At 42.5% G+C, this 20,677-nt stretch overlaps 1 protein-coding gene across 1 annotated transcript; it reads right to left on the reverse strand.

Annotated features, from left to right (window-relative positions):
- Positions 1 to 2,042: 2,042 nt before the first annotated feature.
- LOC134948987 (uncharacterized protein K02A2.6-like) lies at positions 2,043 to 20,434 on the reverse strand. The gene is made up of 2 exons (XM_063937308.1): positions 16,599 to 20,434; positions 2,043 to 2,228 (listed from the first exon to the last, which is right to left on the reverse strand). Exon 1 carries the CDS (start codon positions 20,219 to 20,221, stop codon positions 18,998 to 19,000), a length of 1,224 nt encoding a protein of 407 aa, XP_063793378.1. The 5' UTR covers positions 20,222 to 20,434; the 3' UTR covers positions 2,043 to 2,228; positions 16,599 to 18,997.
- Between the last annotated feature and the right edge of the window lie 243 nt (positions 20,435 to 20,677).

Genomic DNA, 20,677 nt, shown 5'->3' on the forward strand with positions numbered 1-20,677 from the left:
TCGCCCGTTAGACGCACACAAACTCTACCGTAAATGCACATACCACGCGCTCAAGCGCATGGCCGAGGCGCCATCACGCGGCTGCGTATATCCGCACGCACGGGAGAGAATGTGCACGTGCAGCAGGCACGCGCATGAGGTGAATATATGGCAACGTGTAGCATGATATTTTTCTGACTATGACAAATCAGAATTAGAATCTGCTTTATTGGCCAGGTATACTCAGGTACACTAGGAGTTTTCTGTGGTACAATGCATTGCCAAGCAGCATCATGAAGGGGAAATAATGTAGCCTACATTACAAACATTACACGTATGAGTTCATACTGCACATTGCAACTGTACGATAGACTCAATATATTAGACATATACACATACCTCCCAACATGACCCTCTCCACGAGGGAAGGAATGCTCTGCTTCTGGACTTTTCTCTTAATGTATGATTGTCTGCACCTGTGGTGAACAGGTAAATGGATAAGAAAGGTGTTTCAGCACAGGTGATGGCAATCATAAATTAAGAGGGAAGTCCAGGAGCAGAGCATTGTGTCCCTCCTGGAGAGGGTTATGTTGGGAGGTATGTATACATGTAAAACTAAAAATGAGGGCTGCATGGCAGAGCAGCGCTGAGACAGCCATCCATGGCGCCATCTTGTACTCAAACAATGCACATAATACAGAAGATTTAAGTAATATATCAAAAGATAAACCATACAGACATAAAAAAAAAACCTTGAGCACACAGAAAGTAGAATACATGATTGATGTAGGAATTTTGGATAAAAACCTCCAAGGGTTGTGTATTCCACCCTCAAAAGGTACCAGGTGTGGCTGCCCTCTTGGCGCACAGCATAGGATTACCCAGGGTGGAATAGTCCACAACTACAAGAGATAACACAAAATGGGGAGATTGCAGATTCTTAAAGTTCAGAGTAGGGTTTTAACAAAACCATCAGGTCCATGTATTTTTCATCCCATCCACAAGTGCACCAGATAAGGCAGCCATGTTGGACGAACTACGTAGGTTCCACAGAGGGAGATGAGCCATCCAAGGGCCAAATGCATGTATGGGAAAACTGACACATGTGTAGGAGTATCCTTTTTCCTGCATGGAAAGATCCAAATGAAGCACACCCTGCCCACGAAGGAACCATCCGAGGAAGCCATGTGAGGCACACTGCATAGGTTGCTGCTGGCAGGGTGTGCAATCAATGGAGGTAAACATTACAGGAATAGCACACAGTGGGGTGGAATTACGCTGTACGAAGAAAAAGAAGAGAAAAACACATTTGCAGGAAAATTGTACTAACATTATTTTGCAAAAATTATAAATGTCCTGGTCTCATGAAAGCAGTGTGGGTGGGTGTGAGAATATGGGGAGCACACTAATGTCCACTGGAAATGACCCAGCAAAGTCTGATCCCGGTGCGCACGCCCCTCTGTTCCCTGTTCAGCTTGAGGGGTAGTCCTGGGGGCAGTCATGATGTTCTTGGATGGAGGAGTAGTAGGCAATGGGCCTAGTGTTTTCATGGCAGAGGTGAGGAGAGGCCACATAATGGTCCTGAGTTGCAGTGTTTGGGGAACTACTTTAATTAGAGATTGTAGTGTAGTCCAAAGTCCAAATCCAGTTCAAACTCCGGTTCTAACTTCATCCTTAAAATACATCCTTAACAAATGCATACTTCACAAATGCAAGCAGGCCAAGTCCTGACTGCAGGCCTTGATGATATTGCTCTTAAATGCTACACACTATGGGCCTAATTCTGAGTTGATCGCAGCAGCAAATTTGTTAGCAGTTGGGCAAAATCATGTGCACTGCAGGGGGCAGATATAACATGTGCAGAGACAGTTAGATTTGGGTGTGGTGTATTCAAACTGAAATCTAAATTTCAGTGTAAAAATAAAGCAGCCAGTATTTTCCCTGCACAGAAACGAAATAACCCACCCAAATCTAACTCTCTCTGCACATGTTATATCTGCCACACCTGCAGTGCACATGGTTTTGCCCAATTGCTAACAAACTTGCTGCTGCGATCAACTCAGAATTGCCCCCTATATCAGTTGGTAAAGGGGGAGATGTGCAATCAGAAGTTCAGCTAATTAACAGAGGGGATTTTGCATTGAAGACAGATCACAGACATTGCAGACAAACTTTCTTGGAGTGTGAAAAGTGTGGCCAGAGAGAAATGATAGACTCAGATATACAAGCATGAGGATGGTGGTTTTTATCTGTGAAGAAAGGAGAGATGGTTTTCAGTTCCGGTTCTAACTTCATTCTAAAAATACATCCTTAACAAATGCATACTTCACAAATGCAAGCAGGCCAAGTCCTGACTGCAGGGCTTGATGATATTGCTCTTAAAACTAATCCAACCTGTGCACTTGCTAGGTGTCCTGGAAAACGTGAACTATTTGGGGTCTTGAAGACCAAGTTTGGGATCCACTGGTCTACTCTCTAGAGTTGTATTCACTGCTCTTCCTATCATCAGTGTCCAGCATGGAAAAATCCTTTACTACCCCTTTTCCACTGACCTGAAAATCCCATGTTATTGTGCAGCAGGGGTCAGTGGAAAAGGGTTAACCTGGGTCCAGTCACCCAGGAATCCTTCCTGGGTACCTAGCAAGGTTTTATACTGGGAAGGACCCAGGTGAGCTGCAGTGTAAACGGGTATACTGGATCGTCTGACTCTGGACCAGTTTACAACAAGGGGAAAGCCTTTTTCCCAGCACAAGGAGATTACATCACCGATTTATCGCTAACAATATCGTTCAGTGACGTCACCCCGCCGTTGGTCCGTACATGAAGTTTTGAACAAATTTTACTGCATGTACAGATGGCAGAGGGGGTCGTTAACAACATGCGGGAGCGTGCATCATTAACGATATAGGGGGTCATTCCGAGTTGTTCGCTTGCTGCCATTGTTCGCAGCACAGCGATCAGGCTAAAAATCGGCATATCTGCGCGTGTGTATGCACCGCAATGCGCAGGCACTTTGTACAGGTACAATGAGCATTGTGGGTTTGCACAGAGTCTAACGAACATTCCTGTTGCACGGCCGAATGCAGGAAGATTGACATGAAGTGGGCGTTTCTGGGTGGCAACTGACCATTTTCAGTGAGTGTTTGGCAAAACGCAGGCGTGGCTGAAAAAAATCAGGCGTGGCTGGACGTTCGCTGGGCCGGTGTGTGACATCAAAAGCCATCCCTCCGTCGTTAGAATCAACGCACACGAAGAGTAACTACAGGGCTGGTCTTGTTTTGCACAAAAAGATTTTGCAGGCGCTCTGCTGCACAAGCATTCGCACTTCTGCAAAGCGAAAATACAATCCCCAGTGGGCGGTGACAATGCGTTTGCACAACTGCTAAAAACTGCTAGCGAGCAACTCGGAATGACCCCCATAGTGCGTACACATTAGATGATATGCACAAATATATCCTTAATGATATCGATATATCGCATAGCATTAAAAATCTTGTTTAATGTATACCCACTTTGAGAATTAACTGACTACAATAAGTCACTACACATGAAATGAGTTTGCAGAAAAATACAACTGTATAAATTAAATCCTGCACATGGTCTGACACCTAGTGGTCATATATAAAACTAACACTCAGGTTAGTAAAAAAAAAAATTACAAATTTAGCAGTGGTTATTTAAAAATATGTGCAAATGTGTTTTACCTCTTGGCAACCCATGTGGATTGATTTAGTTCACCTTAAGAGTCCAAATATACCAATAGGAGAAGTGATTTTAATTTTGGGGAAGCAAAACAACTAAAATCCCACATTAATAGATATATTGTACGTTCCATTGAACGTCGATATATCTGTAGGGCATCGGTGCATGTGTACACCCGATATGTCCGTGAACATCATTCACAGACATACCAGGTCAGCCCTACAGCAAAACAGATGCGAACTAACTGTGGAGGACATGTACTAAGCAGTGATACAAGTGGAGAAGTGAGCCAGTGGAGAAGTTGCCCAAGGCAATCAATCAGCATTGATGTAACATTTCTAATTTGCATACTTTAAAAGTATACAGAGCAGCTGATTGGTTGCCATGGGCAACTTCTCCACTGGCTCCCTTCTCCACTTTTATCACTGCTTAGTACATGTCCCCCTTAATTTCCTACTTCTAAATTCATTACTAGAATCACTACTTACTTTAATCCTATTATTGGGCTTTTTGGGCCTTCGTTTGTGGGCATTGTTTTGTGTCCAGACCGGTGTCAGGTGGTGTGCATTTGCTGGGAAGGCAGGGAATGTGATGTTAGTGTATTAGAATGCTTAATATTTGTAGACACTCCCTTACTAACATGTGTAAGCCTGAATCTTCAGTGATGGTCCCTAGGACCAGGGGGATGCTGGGAAGTGAGTGGTACAGTGTGCAGTGTGCCTGGAGTTGGGGATTGAATAAAAAGCACAGCAGTGAACTCACATGTCTCTGTGTCCTGATGACTGGATTTACAAACATATGAACAAAACATGGTGTCAGAAGAATTTTAACTTGGACTGCTAGTGCTCTCGGAGTGTGAAACAATCTTGCAGCAGTCTGTAAGGCTGTGATACTCGGTGTCTGCAAAGCCTGCCGTGTGCTCCTCTCTTCAAACAATGAGTAACCATGGATATACTAGCTCCTCCAACCGGCATGCTGATGTCTGGTAACTTGTCTGAAAACTGGAAAAGATTTAAGCAAACGTTTAATATATATCTTGCTGCATGTGGAGCTGATGCACAGGCTGACAAAATGAAGGCATCCATTTTCCTCCATGTGATAGGAGAGGATATGCTGGACATTTATAATAGTTTTCAGTTTGATGAGGGGCAGAATATGGTGCTATCTTCTATAATGCAAAAGTTTGAAGATTACTTTGTGCCAAGGAAAAATGTGACATATGAAAGATATAAGTTTTTCACATGTAATCAGAAGTCTGTAGATGGATTTGATCAGTCTGTTACAGAGCTGCAATCACTCAGTAACACCTGTGAGTTTGGTGATTTAAAGGATTCACTGATTAGAGATCGTATTGTCTGTGGAATACCTGATAATGGACTCAGAGAGAGATTGCTGAGAGAGCAGGACCTAACACTAGAAAAGGCAGTGACTATTTGTAGATCTGCAGAAATAACTAGATTTCAAGCCAAAACATTACATAAGGAAGCTGGTGCTGCCCATGTAGTGCAGAAAACAGAGCCACGCAAACCTCCATTCTCAAGAATGAAGCAGTCTAAGCCACAGTCTAACAAGGAAATGTGTAGTAGATGTGGAAATGCTCACAATCCTAAAATGTGCCCTGCTTATGGTAAAACCTGCATGAAATGTGGTAGACTTAATCACTTTGCCAAATGCTGTAAAATGAAAAGTGAAACCAATGTGCATGCTATTAAGCAAACAGAGGAATTCTTTGTGGATTGCATTGAACTTTGCAGTGCAGATAAGAAAGAATGGATTGTCCCTTTAACTGTGAACGAGATTGTCATTCCCTTTAAGCTTGATACTGGCGCGCAGGTGAATTTAATATCGTTTCAAGACTATAAGACTATAAGACTTTTAGAGTAAAACCTAAAATTCATCCAGCCAAAGTGAAAGTTACAGGATACACTGGGGAGGAAATTCCTGTGAAAGGTACATGCTTAGTGACACTGAAATATAAGGGACAACAGTTTAAAACATCTCTACTGATTGTGGATAAAAATGTGCAACCGATTCTAGGATTAAGTTCCTGTGAGAAACTAAGCTTGCTAAAGAAAGTTTTTATGGTGACATCACAAGTAGAAGATGACTGCAAATTGATGTTTACAGAATACAGAGACTTGTTTGAAGGTCTAGGTTGTTTGCCTGGAGAGCATAAAATAAATATAGACACGCAAGTTTCTTCAGTGATACACCCCTGTAGAAAAGTGCCGTTTGCGCTGAGAGAAAAACTGAAACAAGATTTAAATCGCATGGAAGCCTTGGGTGTGATACAGAAAGTTGATGAGCCTACTGAATGGGTAAGCTCCTTAGTAACTGTTGAAAAGAAAAAATGGACAACTCAGAATATGTCTAGACCCCAGAGATTTAAACAAAGCTATTAAACGAGAACATTTCAAACTACCAACCAGAGATGAAATCATGCCGCAATTTTCGGGAGCAAAATGGTTCAGTAAATTGGACACATCTTCAGGATTCTGGCAAATGAAGCTAAATGAGGCCAGCTCAAAGCTTTGTACATTTAATACACCAGAAGGTCGATACAGATTTCTTCGACTACCATATGGAATATTGTCTGCTCCAGAAGTATATCCCAAAAAGATACACATGATTTTTGAACATATTCCAGGTGTTGAAACAATGATGGATGACATTATTGTCTGGGGATCTACAAAGGAAGAACATGATTCTAGATTGAGACAAGTAATGGAACTTGTCAAGAAAGTGAATCTAAAGCTAAACAAGGAAAAATGGGAATTTGGCGTGAATACACTTACCTTTATGGGCGACATGGTCTCGGATCAAGGTGTAAAACCAGACCCAAGGAAAATATCAGCCATAGTGAACATGGAACGTCCTAACAACAAAGACGACATCAGAAGATTCCTATGAATGATGACTTACTTAGGAAAGTTTATTTCTCAACTCTCTGAACGAACAGCCTCTCTTAGATGGTTGTTGGACAAAGATAACGAGTGGATGTGGTCACATGAACAAGAAGAAAGTTGGCAAAACTTGAAACAGATCATTACAGAGCAACCAGTGCTAAAATTCTTTGATCCTGCGAAAAGAATAAGAATTTCAGCAGATGCTTCACAATTTGGCCTAGGCTCAGTGCTGTTACAAGAACATGAGGATACATGGCAACCAGTAATCTATGCATCAAGAGCACTGACAAGTGCTGAAACAAGGTATGCTCAGATAGAAAAAGAACTTCTAGTTATCACATATGCATGTGAGCAATTTCATCAGTTTGTGTATGGTCAAACATTTACAGTGGAAACTGACCACAAGCCATTGATAGCTATCATGACTAAATCATTACATGACTGTCCCATGAGAATTCAACGAATGCTTATCAGACTACAGAAATATGATGTACACTTGCTGTACTGTCCTGGCAAATACATGTACATTGCTGATACACTTTCTCGTGCTGTGGACAAAAGTGAAGGTTCCAAAAGTCTGATGGATGAAGAGATAGAAGCCTATGTTAATTTGATCGTAGCTTCTCTACCAGTGTCTCTTGCAAGACAAGAACAGATTAGGAAATAAACTGAGACAATGAAAGTGTTACAAAATGATTTGGTGGGTGTGGAAGTGCCCACATCTTACCAAATAAAAGAAATTCCTATATTTGGAGCACTCTTTTGATGATTAAATATGTGAAAAAGATGAAAACTGTCTATAATTAAAACTTAGCTTTTATTTATCCAATACTCAACTAAAATAAAATAACAGGGGTATATTAGATGTATCAATTACTTATTCCCCTTTTATACAGTGGTAAAAATATGAATAATTCGCCCTCAGAGTTACAGTCTCACACTTGACCAGCTACCTGCAGGCAATTTTGACAAACAAGGCGCAATTATTGGGGATATAAACACCTGTGATTTTGTTCTAACTTGTGCCTATTAAGATAATATCAACTGTTTTCTAGCAACAGCAATGTTTTTCATTAGGAGCAGGTCTGTTTTGTGCAATCTCATTGCACAATAAAGGTTGTTTAATGATGCAGTGTTATTAACACAATTGTGATTTAGTCTATTACTGTGGGCCTTTTCATCTTATTTTCGGACTCTGGCTCAGACCCAAGTGGCGCATTTAGGACCCTGCAAGGCTCACAAGCATCAGGGCCCATCTAACACCACGTTGGGGTCTCTAGCCAGTGTGCCAGTTCTATCTTTTTTCCGTGACGCAGTCGACGGTCCTACTCTCATCTTTCCTCCGCTCATGGATGAGGTTAGACAGCAGATGGGACTAGCAGACTAGAGTGTCACTATTTAATTTTCTACTATCCACGCCAGCATAATCTTGTTTTTTCTTTACTTGCATTTGTTACACACCTGACAAACAACATTAATGTGTCAGTTTTTCATTCAAGATACAAATGAATCATTTTGGAGACAGAATGTTGCAGTAAAACTTAATTGTAACTATGTATTCTCTAACAGGCATGGATATTACTTTCTCTTTAACATGGAAGAGATGTTAAAACACAGATTTACTCTGTGAAATATGGGGAGAAGCTGATCTCACATGCACAGCAGTATTTTTCTGCAAGGTGTAATTTAATTATATCACCAATATCATCTCTGCTGCTCACAGGATATTTTTGATAGATTACTATCATTTTTTGTCATCAATTTCTGTGATTACTGCTGTTCATTGGATAAGTTTGATAGATTACTATCATTTTTCTTATCATCTATTGTTGAGCAAAATATACAAATAATTTTAAGATGATGATATTTGCTCTTTTTTGAATTATTCATATTTTTACCACTGTTTAAAAGGGGAATAAGTAATTGATACATCTAATATACCCCTGTTATTTTATTTTAGTTGAGTATTGGATAAATAAAAGCTAAGTTTTAATTATAGACAGTTTTCATCTTTTTCACATATTTAATCATCAAAAGAGTGCTCCAAATATAGGAATTTCTTTTATTTGGTAAGATGTGGGCACTTCCACACCCACCAAATCATTTTGTATCTGGTACACTATTCCTGGGAGCACCTCCAACGTCAGAATAGCTGCCCACCTGGGCTTGATATATTTTTTCTGTTTAGTTGGTTGTTTGAGATTTAGTCATTTAATTATAACCAGTCTGGTGCAGGGTAAACCAAGTTTTGCCACAATGAAAGTGTTGAAAGATATCATTCTGAAAGGTTGGCCAGCAGAAAAACATGCGTGCCCGCTGTCTATCCATGATTATTGGATGTACCGCAGTGACCTTACAGTTGTCGATGGTATTATTTACAAAGGCAATAGGTTTGTCATACCTGCACGACTAAGAAAAACTGTGCTGTGCAAGATACATGAAGGCCACTTAGGAGAAGAAAAATGTAAGCGGAGAGCGTGTGAAGTTATGTATTGGCCAAGAATGAACCAAGACATAGCACAGACTACAGCTACATGTGAATTATGTCTTACGTATAGACCGAAACAACAAGCGAGCCACTGAGTCCTCACGCAGTGCCAGAGAGACCGCACCAGAAAGTTGGCGCAGATTTGTTTGATTGTAATGGGAAAACGTACATTGTCGTGACTGATTATTACTCTAACTACCCTGAGGTGAAGACAGTACATACAACTACTAGTAAAGCTGTAATCAATTGCGTGAAGTCAATCTTTGCAAGGCATGGTGTTCTTATGGAAGTGTTCACTGACAATGGTCCTCAGTTTTCCAGTGCTGAATTTAGACAATTTGCTGATGAGTGGGAATTTGTCCATACTACGTCAAGTCCCCACTATCCACGCTCAAATGGGTTGGTGGAAAGTTCAGTAAAAACTGTAAAGAGTCTCATGAAAAAAGCTCAAGAAGGTAAAGAAGATTTCTACAAAAGTCTTTTAATCTACCGCAGTACACCTTTACACAATGGACTTTCTCCTGCACAAATGCTGATGGGAAGGAGGATTAGAGCAAATCTCCCGATACATGATGAACTGCTTAATACACATAACTCAGCGTTGGTCAGACTGAGTACGGAACGTCTACAGGCAAAACAGAAACTGTTCCATGACAGGCGAGCAAGAAGCTTATCTGATCTAAAATCGTGTGACCAAGTCCGTCTCAGAGATCACGAGAAAGGTATTTGGGTGCAGAAAGGTATTGTGCAAGCACAAGTAGCACCAAGATCTTATACTATACGTACAGAGCGTGGAACGGAAGTAAGACGGAAGTAAGAAGAAATCGGGTGGATTTAAGATCTCAACCTAACCATAATGAAGACAACATGACCGAAGAATACCCTTCATCTGACATGTATGATGATCCTGATAATGGTGAACAAACCACGATTCTAGAAAGGTCCAACATGGTCGATGAAACACAGACTGTGTATGAAAGACCCAAAAGGGAAATACGCAGACCTGAGAGACTCATTGAAACATGTTAGATGATGTTCTTAATATGACGTTGTTAATTGTTGCATTGAAGCATATAGGGCTTATCTTTAAAGAAAAGAGGATGTGATGTTAGTGTATTAGAATGCTTAATATTTGTAGACACTCCCTTACTAACATGTGTAAGCCTGAATCTTCAGTGATGGTCCCTAGGACCAGGAGGATGCTGGGAAGTGGGTGGTACAGTGTGCAGTGTGCCTGGAGTTGGGGATGGAATAAAAAGCACAGCAGTGAACTCACATGTCTCTGTGTCCTGATGACTGGATTTACAAACATATGAACAAAACAGGGAAGACTTCCAATATGCTGCATCTCCTAATGTGTGTCTCCCTCAAGTGGGTGTCAGCAATCAAATGCATGCTAGACACCGCATTCCAAGCTGATTGTGACATCACAGAACACGTATCATAGAACAGGCATGCTAGAGCATGGGTCTTCAACCTGTGGCCCTCCAGCTGCTGTGGAACTACACATCCCAGCATGCCCTGCCTCCTTTTTATCATACCTTAATAGCAAAACTGTGGCAGGGCATGCTTGGATGTGTAGTTTCACAGCAGCTGGAGGGCCACAGGTTAAAGACCCATGTGCTAGAGCCAAGCCACAGGTACATCGAATGCTAGCTACTGTAGCTGACTGATTAAATCCTTTTCCTTTTTTCCCCACAGCATTCCGATGTGGAAGGTTCCATTGAACCAGAGATCATTCCATTGAGAAGGATATGCTGCCTGGTTGACTGCACTGTGCAAATGAAATCACGGAGCCAGTCGGCTTTTGGGTGGCTCTGGTGACTGGGTGGTAGGGTGGGTGGTGTGTCGAAGGTGGAGCACATGCAATTGATTGTGCATCATCCAGCCAGTGAGAGAGAAAGCTCATGCAGGATTGTGGCTGCTTGTCAGTGGGTTATGTACCTTGCCAGATGTCAAATCTACATGGAGCAGCTGGAGGGGACAAGAGTAGGGTTGCAAAATCTAGATAGAAGAGCATATAAGGTGGTGCATTCTCCATGATTGTGTCAGCTTATGTTTTGGTGCACTGCGCTTTCCTCCACCCCATTTCGTCCTATGACTAAGTTTTAGGTTTTTGGTTAAGATCAAGTGTAGTCAAGATCTGAAAACAATCAATGTTCATCTTTGATGGCAATAGTAGTGGTATGATATTTGCTGCTTTTGAAAGCCAAAATCTGATATGTCCCCTACCTGGGGTGACATATATTAAATGGCTTTTTAGAAAAGGGAGATGGAAGAAGAGCTTTCAGTACCTGCAGGATCGGTGCATCTTTCCTATTCTATCCTCAAAAAATAGATTCAGTTGCATTTTCCAGTGTGATTTGGATGCGCCTTTGCAAATGTCTTACATCGACAAACTTTTTTAGTACTACAGTATTTTCCAAATAGGGTTACATTGTCACAACATTGTGTTCCCTAATTGCCTGATTTTTTTAAATGCAACAATTGATAAAGTCACCTGAAAACTACTCTGTGGAGTCTTATTTTGTTTCTACTTCTTATCTACATTTTATCCCCTAACTCTAATCAAGGCATTTTTAAATGTTGGGGGGCTACCAGGATGCGAGGCCTAACCAGTCCTCTGGTCTGAATTTGAATGTTCTTGCAAAATAACTGTGGAGGACATGTACTAAACAGTGATAAAAGTAGAGAAGTGAGCCAGTGGAGAATTTGCCCAAGGCAATCAATCAGCATTGATGTAACATTTCTAATTTGCATACATTAAAAGTATACAGAGCAGCTGATTAGTTGCCATGGGCAACTTCTCCACTGGCTCCCTTCTCCACTTTTATCACTGCTTAGTATATGTCTCTCTTAATTTCCTACTTCTAAATTCATTACTAGATTCACTACTTACTTTAATCCTATAATTGGGCTTTTTGGGCCTTCGTTTGTGGGCATTGTTTTGTGTCCAGACCGGTGTCAGGTGGTGTGCATTTGCTGGGAAGGCAGGGAAGACTTCCAATATGCTGCATCTCCTGATGTGTGTCTCCCTCAAGTGGCTGTCAGTAATCAAATGTATGCTAGACACCGCATTCCAAGCTGATTGTGACATCACAGAACACGTATCATAGAACAGGCATGCTAGAGCATGGGTCTTCAACCTGCGGCCCTCCAGCTGCTGTGAAACTACACATCCCAGCATGCCCTGCCTCAGTTTTAGCATACCTTAATAGCAAAACTGTGGCAGGTAATGCTGGGATGTTTAGTTTCACAGCAGCTGGAGGGCCACAGGTTGAAGACCCATGTGCTAGAGCCAAGCCACAGGTACATTGAATGCTAGCTACAGTAGCTGTCTGATTAAATCCTTTTTTTCCCACAGCATTCCGAAGCGGAAGGTTCCATGGAACCAGAGATTCTTCCATTGAGAAGGACATGCTGCCTGGTTGACTGCACTGTGCAAATGAAATCACAAAACCAGTCAGCTTGTGGGTGGCTCTGGTGACTGGATGGTTGGGTGGGTAGTGTCTCGGAGGTGGAGCACATGCAATTGATTGTGCATCATCCAGCCAGTGAGAGAGAAAGCTCACACAAGAGTGTGCCTGCTTGTCAGTGGGTTATGTACCTTGCCAGATGTCAAATCTACATGGAGCAGCTGGAGGGGACAAGAGTAGGGTTGCAAAATCTAGATAGAAGAGCATATAAGGTGGTGCATTCTCCATGATTGTGTCAGCTTATGTTTTGGTGCACTGCACTTTCCTCCACCCCATTTCGTCCTATGACTAAGTTTTAGGCTTTTTGGTTAAGATCAAGTGTAGTCAAGATCTGAAAACAATCAATGTTCATCTTTGATGGCAATAGTAGTGTATGATATTTGCTGCTTTTGAAAGCCAAAATCTGATATGTCCCCTACCTGGGAGGCCATATATTAAATGGCTTTTTAGAAAAGGGAGATGGAAGAAGAGCTTTCAGTACCTGCAGGATCGGTGCATCTTTCCTATTCTATCCTCCAAAAATAGATTCAGTTGCATTTTCCAGGGTGTTTTGGATGCACCTTTGCAAATGTCTTACATCGACAAACTTATTTAGTACTACAGTATTTTCCACATAGGGTTACAATGTCACAACATTGCATTCCCTAATTGCTTGATTTTTTTTAAATGCAACAATTGATAAAGACACCTGAAAACTACTCTGTGGAGTATTATTTTGTGTCTACTTCTTATCTACATTTTATCCCCTACCTCTAATCAAGGCATTTTTAAATGCTGGGGGGCTACCAGGATGCGAGGCCTTACCAGTCCTGTGGTCTGAATTTGAATGTTCTTCCAAACTATCTTTGGAGGACATGTACTAAGCAGTGATAAAAATGGAGACGTGAGCCAGTGGAGAAGTTGCCCAAGGCAATCAATCAGCATTGATGTAACATTTCTATTTTGCATACTTTAAAGGTATACAGAGCAGCTGATTGGTTGCCATGGGCAACTTCTCCACTGGCTCCCTTCTCCACTTTTATCACTGCTTAGTACATGTCTCCCTTAATTTCCTATTTCTAAATTCACTACTAGATTCACTACTTACTTTAATCCTATAATTGGGCTTTTTGGGCCTTCGTTTGTGGGCATTGTTTTGTATCCAGACCGGTGTCAGGTGGTGTGCATTTGCAGGGAAGGCAGGGAAGACTTCTAATATGCTGCATCTCCTGATGTGTGTCTCCCTCAAGTGGCTGTTAGCAATCAAATGCATGCTAGACACCCCATTCCAAGCTGATTGTGACATCACAGAACACGCATCATTGAACAGGCATGCTAGAGCATGGGTCTTCAACCTGTGGCCCTCCAGCTGCTGTGGAACTACACATCCCAGCATGCCCTGCCTCAGTTTTATCATATCTTAATAGAAAAACTGTGGGAGGGTATGCTGGGATGTGTAGTTTCACAGCAGCTGGAGGGCCACAGGTTGAAGACCCATGTGCTAGAGCCAAGCCACAGGTACATCGAATGCTAGCTACAGTAGCTGCCTGATTAAATCCTTTTTTTCCCCACAGCATTCCGATGCAGAAGGTTCCATTGAACCAGAGATCATTCCATTGAGAAGGACATGCTGCCTGGTTGATTGCACTGTGCAAATAAAATCACGGAGCCAGTCGGCTTTTGGGTGGCTCTGGTGACTGGGTGGTAGGGTGGGTGGTGTGTCGGAAGTGGAGCACATGCAATTGATTGTGCATCATCCAGCCAGTGAGAGAGAAAGCTCATACAGGATTGTGAATGCTTGTCAGTGGGTTATGTACCTTGCCAGACGTCAAATCTACATGGAGCAGCTGGAGGGAACAATAGTAGGGTTGCAAAATCTAGATAGAAGAGCATATAAGGTGGTGCATTCTCCATGATTGTGTCAGCTTATGTTTTGGTGCACTGCGCTTTCCTTCACCCCATTTCAGCCTATGACTAAGTTTTAGGCTTTTTGGTTAAGATCAAGTGTAGTCAAGATCTGAAAACAATCAATGTTCATCTTTGATGGCAATAGTAGTGGTATGATATTTGCTGCTTTTGAAGGACAAAATCTGATATGTCCCCTACCTGGGGGGCCATATATTAAATGGCTTTTTAGAAAAGGGAGATGGAAGAAGAGCTTTCAGTACCTGCAGGATCGGTGCATCTTTCCTATACTATCCTCCAAAAATAGATTCAGTTGCATTTTCCAGTGTGTTTTGGATGCGCCTTTGCAAATGTCTTACATCAACAAACTTATTTAGTACTACAGTATTTTCCAAATAGGGTTACATTGTCACAACATTGCGTTCCCTAATTGCTTGATTTTTTTAAATGCAACAATTGATAAAGATACCTGAAAACTACTCTGTGGAGTCTTATTTTGTGTCTACTTCTTATCTACATTTAATCCGCTACCTCTAATCAAGCATTTTTAAATGTTGGGGGGCTACCAGGATGCGAGGCCTAACCAGTCCTCTGGTCTGAACTAACTGTGGAGGACATGTACTAAGCAGTGATAAAAGTGGAGACGTGAGCCAGTGGAGAAGTTGCCCAAGGCAATCAATCAGCATTGATGTAATTTTTCTAATTTGCATACTTTAAAAGTATACAGAGCAGCTGATTAGTTGCCATGGGCAACTTCTCCACTTGCTTCTGTTAAATCTGTTACTTATATTTCAATAAGAGTATTTAATGTAACCAGGACACAGGGAGTGTTGCATGCAGTGGCGGTTCTTGCCACGGGCAAGCGGTACTTTTGCCCGGGGCGCCGCCTTCCGGAGGGCGCCGGCGCCATCCGGAGGGCGCCGGACCAGTGCAAGATCCGCCACTGTGCCCCCCGCAGTGCCCTGCTGTGCCCCCCCGCTTTGAAGGGAACTAGACGCGTAGCGTCTAGTTTCCCTTCATTGAGAGGACCTTAGTTGTGCAGTGCGCGATGACGTCATCGCGCACCGCACAGCAAAGGTCCTCTCCATGAAGGGAAACTAGACGCTACGGTCTAGTTTCCCTTCGTCTAGAGGACCTTTGCTGTGCGATGCGCGATGACATCATCGCGCACCGCACAGCATAGTGGCACAGACACTAGGGGTCAGAATTGACCTCTAGTGTCTATGCTGTTCTATGGGAGAGACGTAATAACGTCTCTCCCATAGATCGAAGAGAGGAGAGGAGAAGAGCGGCGCCGCCAGCGGAGGGGGTCTGGATCAGGAACGGGGATGGTAAGTATACTTTTTATTTATTTTTCTTTTTCTTTCAGCGCGTTGACCACGCCCCCAATTGAAGCCACGCCCCCATATTTTGCCCGGGGCGCCACAAATCTTAGAACCGGCCCTGGTTGCATGCTTCTTTACTGGAGAAGAACAGGAAACTAAAGAGCACAGAAACAGATTCATACACCATCTAATACAAATACAAAATAAGATCCGTTGTAACCTTACACCAGAACACATATACAGCAATGGGAACTATGGGGGTCATTCCGAGTTGTTCGCTCGTTGCCGATTTTCGCTATATTGCGATTAGTCGCTTACTGCGCATGCGCAAGGTTCGCAGAGCGCATGCGCTTAGTTATTTTACACAAAAGTTAGGTATTTTAATCACGGCATAGCGAGGATTTTTCATCGTTCTGGTGATCGTACTGTGATTGACCGGAAGTGGGTGTTTCTGGGCGGAAACTGGCCGTTTTCTGGGCGTGTGTGAAAAAACGCTGGCGTTTCTGGGAAAAAAGGCGGGAGTGTCTGGGCGAACGCTGGGTGTATTTGTGACGTCAAACCAGGAACGAAACTGACTGAACTGATCGCAATGGCTGAGTAAGTCTGGAGCTATTTAGAAACTGCTAAGAAATTTCTATTCGCAATTCTGCTAATCTTTCGTTCGCAATTCTGCTAAGCTAAGATACACTCCCAGAGGGCGGCGGCTTAGCGTGTGCAATGCTGCTAAAAGCAGCTAGCGAGCGAACAACTCGGAATGAGGGCCCATATACACCACACTCCTCCCAACTTAGATAAATGCAGACATGAAAATGTTAGCACTAAGCAATGTATATGTTACCCCAGAAGGCTACAAATCAAGCCTTTGAGATGCCTTACGAACTCTGTCTGGATACCGATGTTTAACTCCCAGAGTGACTGGCTGCTCCACAGAAATCACACTTGAAGGTTCAGGATCAGTTGTTGCTAAGGGAACCTCATGCTCAGGTGACTCCATAACAGGTTTGGGAACAGTCTCTGTATCTGACCCAGAGGGGTACATTTCCTCCACAGTGTCAGGAACAGTCTCTGTATCAGTTCCAGAGGGGTATACATAAATCCCCACATCACTGGCTTGACTATGTCCAGCTGTCGATGTACAGTCAGTTTGCCTCCCAGCCTCAATGATTTGATCAATGTGGCGACGCCACAATTCTCCTCCAACTTCAATCACGTACATCAGAGGGCCGGATTTGGAAGAAACTATTCCCGGTTGCCATTTGTCTCCTCTATAATCACGGACCAGAACCTCTTGCTCAATGTGAAAGAACCGAGTAGGTTTCTGATAAACTGATTAAAACTGTTTGTTATGTACCTTCCGCCTTACATACGGTTTTATCAAGTCCCACTGAGACCGTAAGTTCCGTTGAATAGTGGAGTGCTCAGTCCTACGATATATAAACAAGAAGTTGTCAATCTTGTGTTGCAAAGGTAGATGTTCATGGTGCATGGACTTGATAGCTTTTTTGAATGTTTGGACAAATCTCTCAGCCAAACCGTTAGTGGCTGGATGGTGTGGAGCTGATGTAAAATGTTTAATTCCATTGTCTTGCATGAACTTTTTGAATTCCATGGACACAAACTGTGGTCCATTGTCACTGCACACTTGCTCCGGTAGACCATTTCTAGCAAAGATGGTTCGCAGCACAGCAATTGCTTTCTCAGAAGTAGTGGATTTCATCTTTATTACCTCTGGCCATTTTGAATGAGCGTCCACTGCAATAATAAAAATACAATCCATGAATGGACCAGCAAAGTCAATATGTACCCGCTGCCATGGAGATGAAGGCCATTCCCAGGGGTGTAACGGGGCTAAAGGTGATGCATTTTGAACTCTTTGACATCCTTCACACCCTTTGTCAAAGTTTCAATTTGACCATCGATTCCTGGCCACCACACATAGCTTCCAGCAAGATTCTTCATTTTTACTGTGCCTAGATGACCCTCATGCAAATTTTCCAAAACTCTGTTTCGCAGTTTAGGTGGTATTACCACTCGTGACCCACACAATAGAGTTCCTTGACAGACAGAAAGCTGATCTCTCCTGCTTGAAAACCCGTAATATTGAGTATCGCCATGTTTAGGCCAACCTTTGAGAGTTAAGTCCATTACTTTTGATAGTACCGGGTCTTTCCTTGTTTCCCGATTGATCGTGGCATTGGTAATAGGTAGCTGTTCCATCAACATATTGTGATACACTACCAGGGGGTCTCCATCACTGTCCTCCTCACTTTGGGGCAAGGGAGAACGTGACAGACCATCAACGTTGCCATGTAGTTTTGTTCCTTTAAACTCGATGTCATATATATGAGCACCCAGGAATAATGACCAACGTTGAAGCTGAGCTGCAATCATGGCTGGGACTCCCTTGTGGGGGTTAAAAATTGATACCAGTCGTTGATGATCCGTAATTAATGTAAACCTTTGCCCATACAAAAATTGATGACATTTCTTCACTCCCCATACTAAACTTAAGGCCTCTCGGTCAATTTGCGCATAATTCTTCTCTGCCACTGTCAAAGACCGTGAAGCAAACGCTATTGGCTTCTCGCTACCATCTCTCAGTTGATGTGATAACACTGCTCCAATGCCGTACGGTGACGCATCACACGCCAGCCTGATGGGTAGTTTCGGATCAAAATGAGTAAGGACTTTATCAGATGTAATCAATCTTTTTGTTTCTGAGAATGCTTTCTCACAGTCTTTTGTCCACTTCCATTGTGCATTTTTCTGTAGTAGGGCATTTAGTGGGTGTATTACTGTGGAGAGGTCTGGTAAGAACTTGTGATAATAATTCACTTGGCCCAGGTAAGATCTCAGTTGTGACACAGACTGTTGCTGGGATGCTTGTAGTACTGCCTCAATTTTATCATTTGATTTGTGCAGGCCTTCTCTATCAATCACATGTCCACAATAGGAAATGCTTTCTTGGAAAAATGCACATTTATCTTTATTTACTCTGAGTCCATATTCCCGTAGTCGGGTTAATACTTTTTCCAAATTATTTAAATGGTCCACATCATCTTTGCCTGTTACAATTATATCATCCAGGTAACATTGCGTACCTGGTATTCCTTGTAGGACTTGATCCATTGCTCTCTGCCATAATGCTGGGGCAGAAGAAAGTCCAAACACCAGACGGTTATATTGTAATAAACCTTTGTGAGTATTGATGGTTAAATATTTCTTAGATTCCTTCCTTCATTTCCATTTGCAAGTACCTTGAGCTAGGTCAATTTTGGAGAAGCGGTCACCCCCTGAGAGAGCTGAAAAGATGCCCTCTATTTTAGGCAAAGGATACTGCACAGTCCTTAGTACTGGATTTATTATCATTTTGAAATCTCCGCAAATACGGATAGTTCCCACTTTGTCTTTCTTTACTATCGGAACTATGGGCGTAGCCCATTCACTCCATTCCACTGGGGAGAGTATACCAGAGTCTTCCAGTTTCCGTAGTTCCTCCTCAACCGCTGGTCGGATGGCATAAGGTGCTGTGCGAGCTTTACAAAACTTTGGAACGGCATGTGGATCCAACTCTATACTGGCCTTAATGTCCTTTAATGTGCCTATCCCTGGTTGGAAAATGGGTTGTGCGGCAGCTAACAATTTAGAAAGTTCCTTAATAGTTGCGTCATTGTTGGATACATCAGATGCAGTAGATTGTAGCCTGTGAATGGAATGCCAGTCAAGTTGGATTTTCCTTATCCATTCGCGGCCCAATAATGCCGGTCCACCATGTGGAAGTATGTACAAGTACAGCTTATGGGCATTGCCTTTGTACTTCACATAAACTTTTATTTTTCCCAGTTGGGACACCAGTTCACCCGTATATGTGCGGAGTGTTACGGATGTTTTCTTTAAAGGAATAGCAGCAAACAGATGTTTGTAATCACTTTCATTTAGCATTGACAGAGCAGAGCCTGTGTCTAATTCCATTTTTAAGTCAATACCTGCTACTTCCAAAGTGACCCAAATCACTTGACGCTCTTTTGCCGTCATAGAGTGCATCTCTAGGCTGCATAACCCTTTTTCTGTACCAGTACTATCAGTAGAGTCTGATTCATTGTTGGCTACTTTATGCACCTGGGATGTTGTATATTTTCTCCCGGGAACTTTTAATACTTGCGAGCGGTTTGGTGTTTTCCCTGACTGGCACATCCTTTCAATATGTCCTCTTTTCTTACATTTTCTACACACTTTGTCTTTAAACCAGCACTGACTGACATCATGTGAGGACTTCCCACAGCAAACACAGGACTGTCTCTGATACCAATTAACTGGATTGGGAGTACATTCTGGTGCCTTTTGCTGCAATTCTGATGCATCCCTGGTTGCAGTCTCCAGTGAAATAGCTATGGCCAGTGCTCGCTCAAAAGTCAGGTCAGGCTCAGCCAGCAATTTCTTTTGTGTACTTGCACTTTTCATCCCACAAACTAAACGGTCTCTTAGAGCATCTGATAACCCTGCTCCAAATGCACAGTGTTCAGATAACTTCCTCAGCTCTGCAATGTATTTAGAAATACTTTCACTTTCAGATTGATTCCTTCTGTGTAACCTGAATCTTTCAGCAATCACTAATGGTTTAGGGTTTAAGTCATACTTGCCTACCTGACCCTCTCCATGAGGGAGAAAATGCTCTGTTCCTGGACTTTCCTGGTAATGTATGATTGCCATCACCTGTGGTGAGCTAGTTAATTGATAAGAAAGGTGTTTCACCACAGGTAATGGCAATCATACATTACCAGGAAAGTCCAGGAACAGAGTATTTTCTCCCTCATGGAGAGGGTCAGGTAGGCAAGTATGGTTTAAGTGCTTTTGTAAAATGGCCACAATGTCAGTAAAGGACTTGTAGGCTGGCTTCTCAGGTGCTATTAAACTCCT

The sequence above is a fragment of the Pseudophryne corroboree genome, chromosome 8 (assembly GCF_028390025.1).
Source record: "Pseudophryne corroboree isolate aPseCor3 chromosome 8, aPseCor3.hap2, whole genome shotgun sequence".
In the NCBI taxonomy this organism is placed as follows: Eukaryota; Metazoa; Chordata; class Amphibia; order Anura; family Myobatrachidae; genus Pseudophryne; species Pseudophryne corroboree.

Bases quoted from the DNA above. Each gene is read 5' to 3' on its own strand.
- LOC134948987 (XM_063937308.1), bottom strand. From the start codon at position 20,221: ATGAAAAGTGCAAGTACACAAAAGAAATTGCTGGCTGAGCCTGACCTG.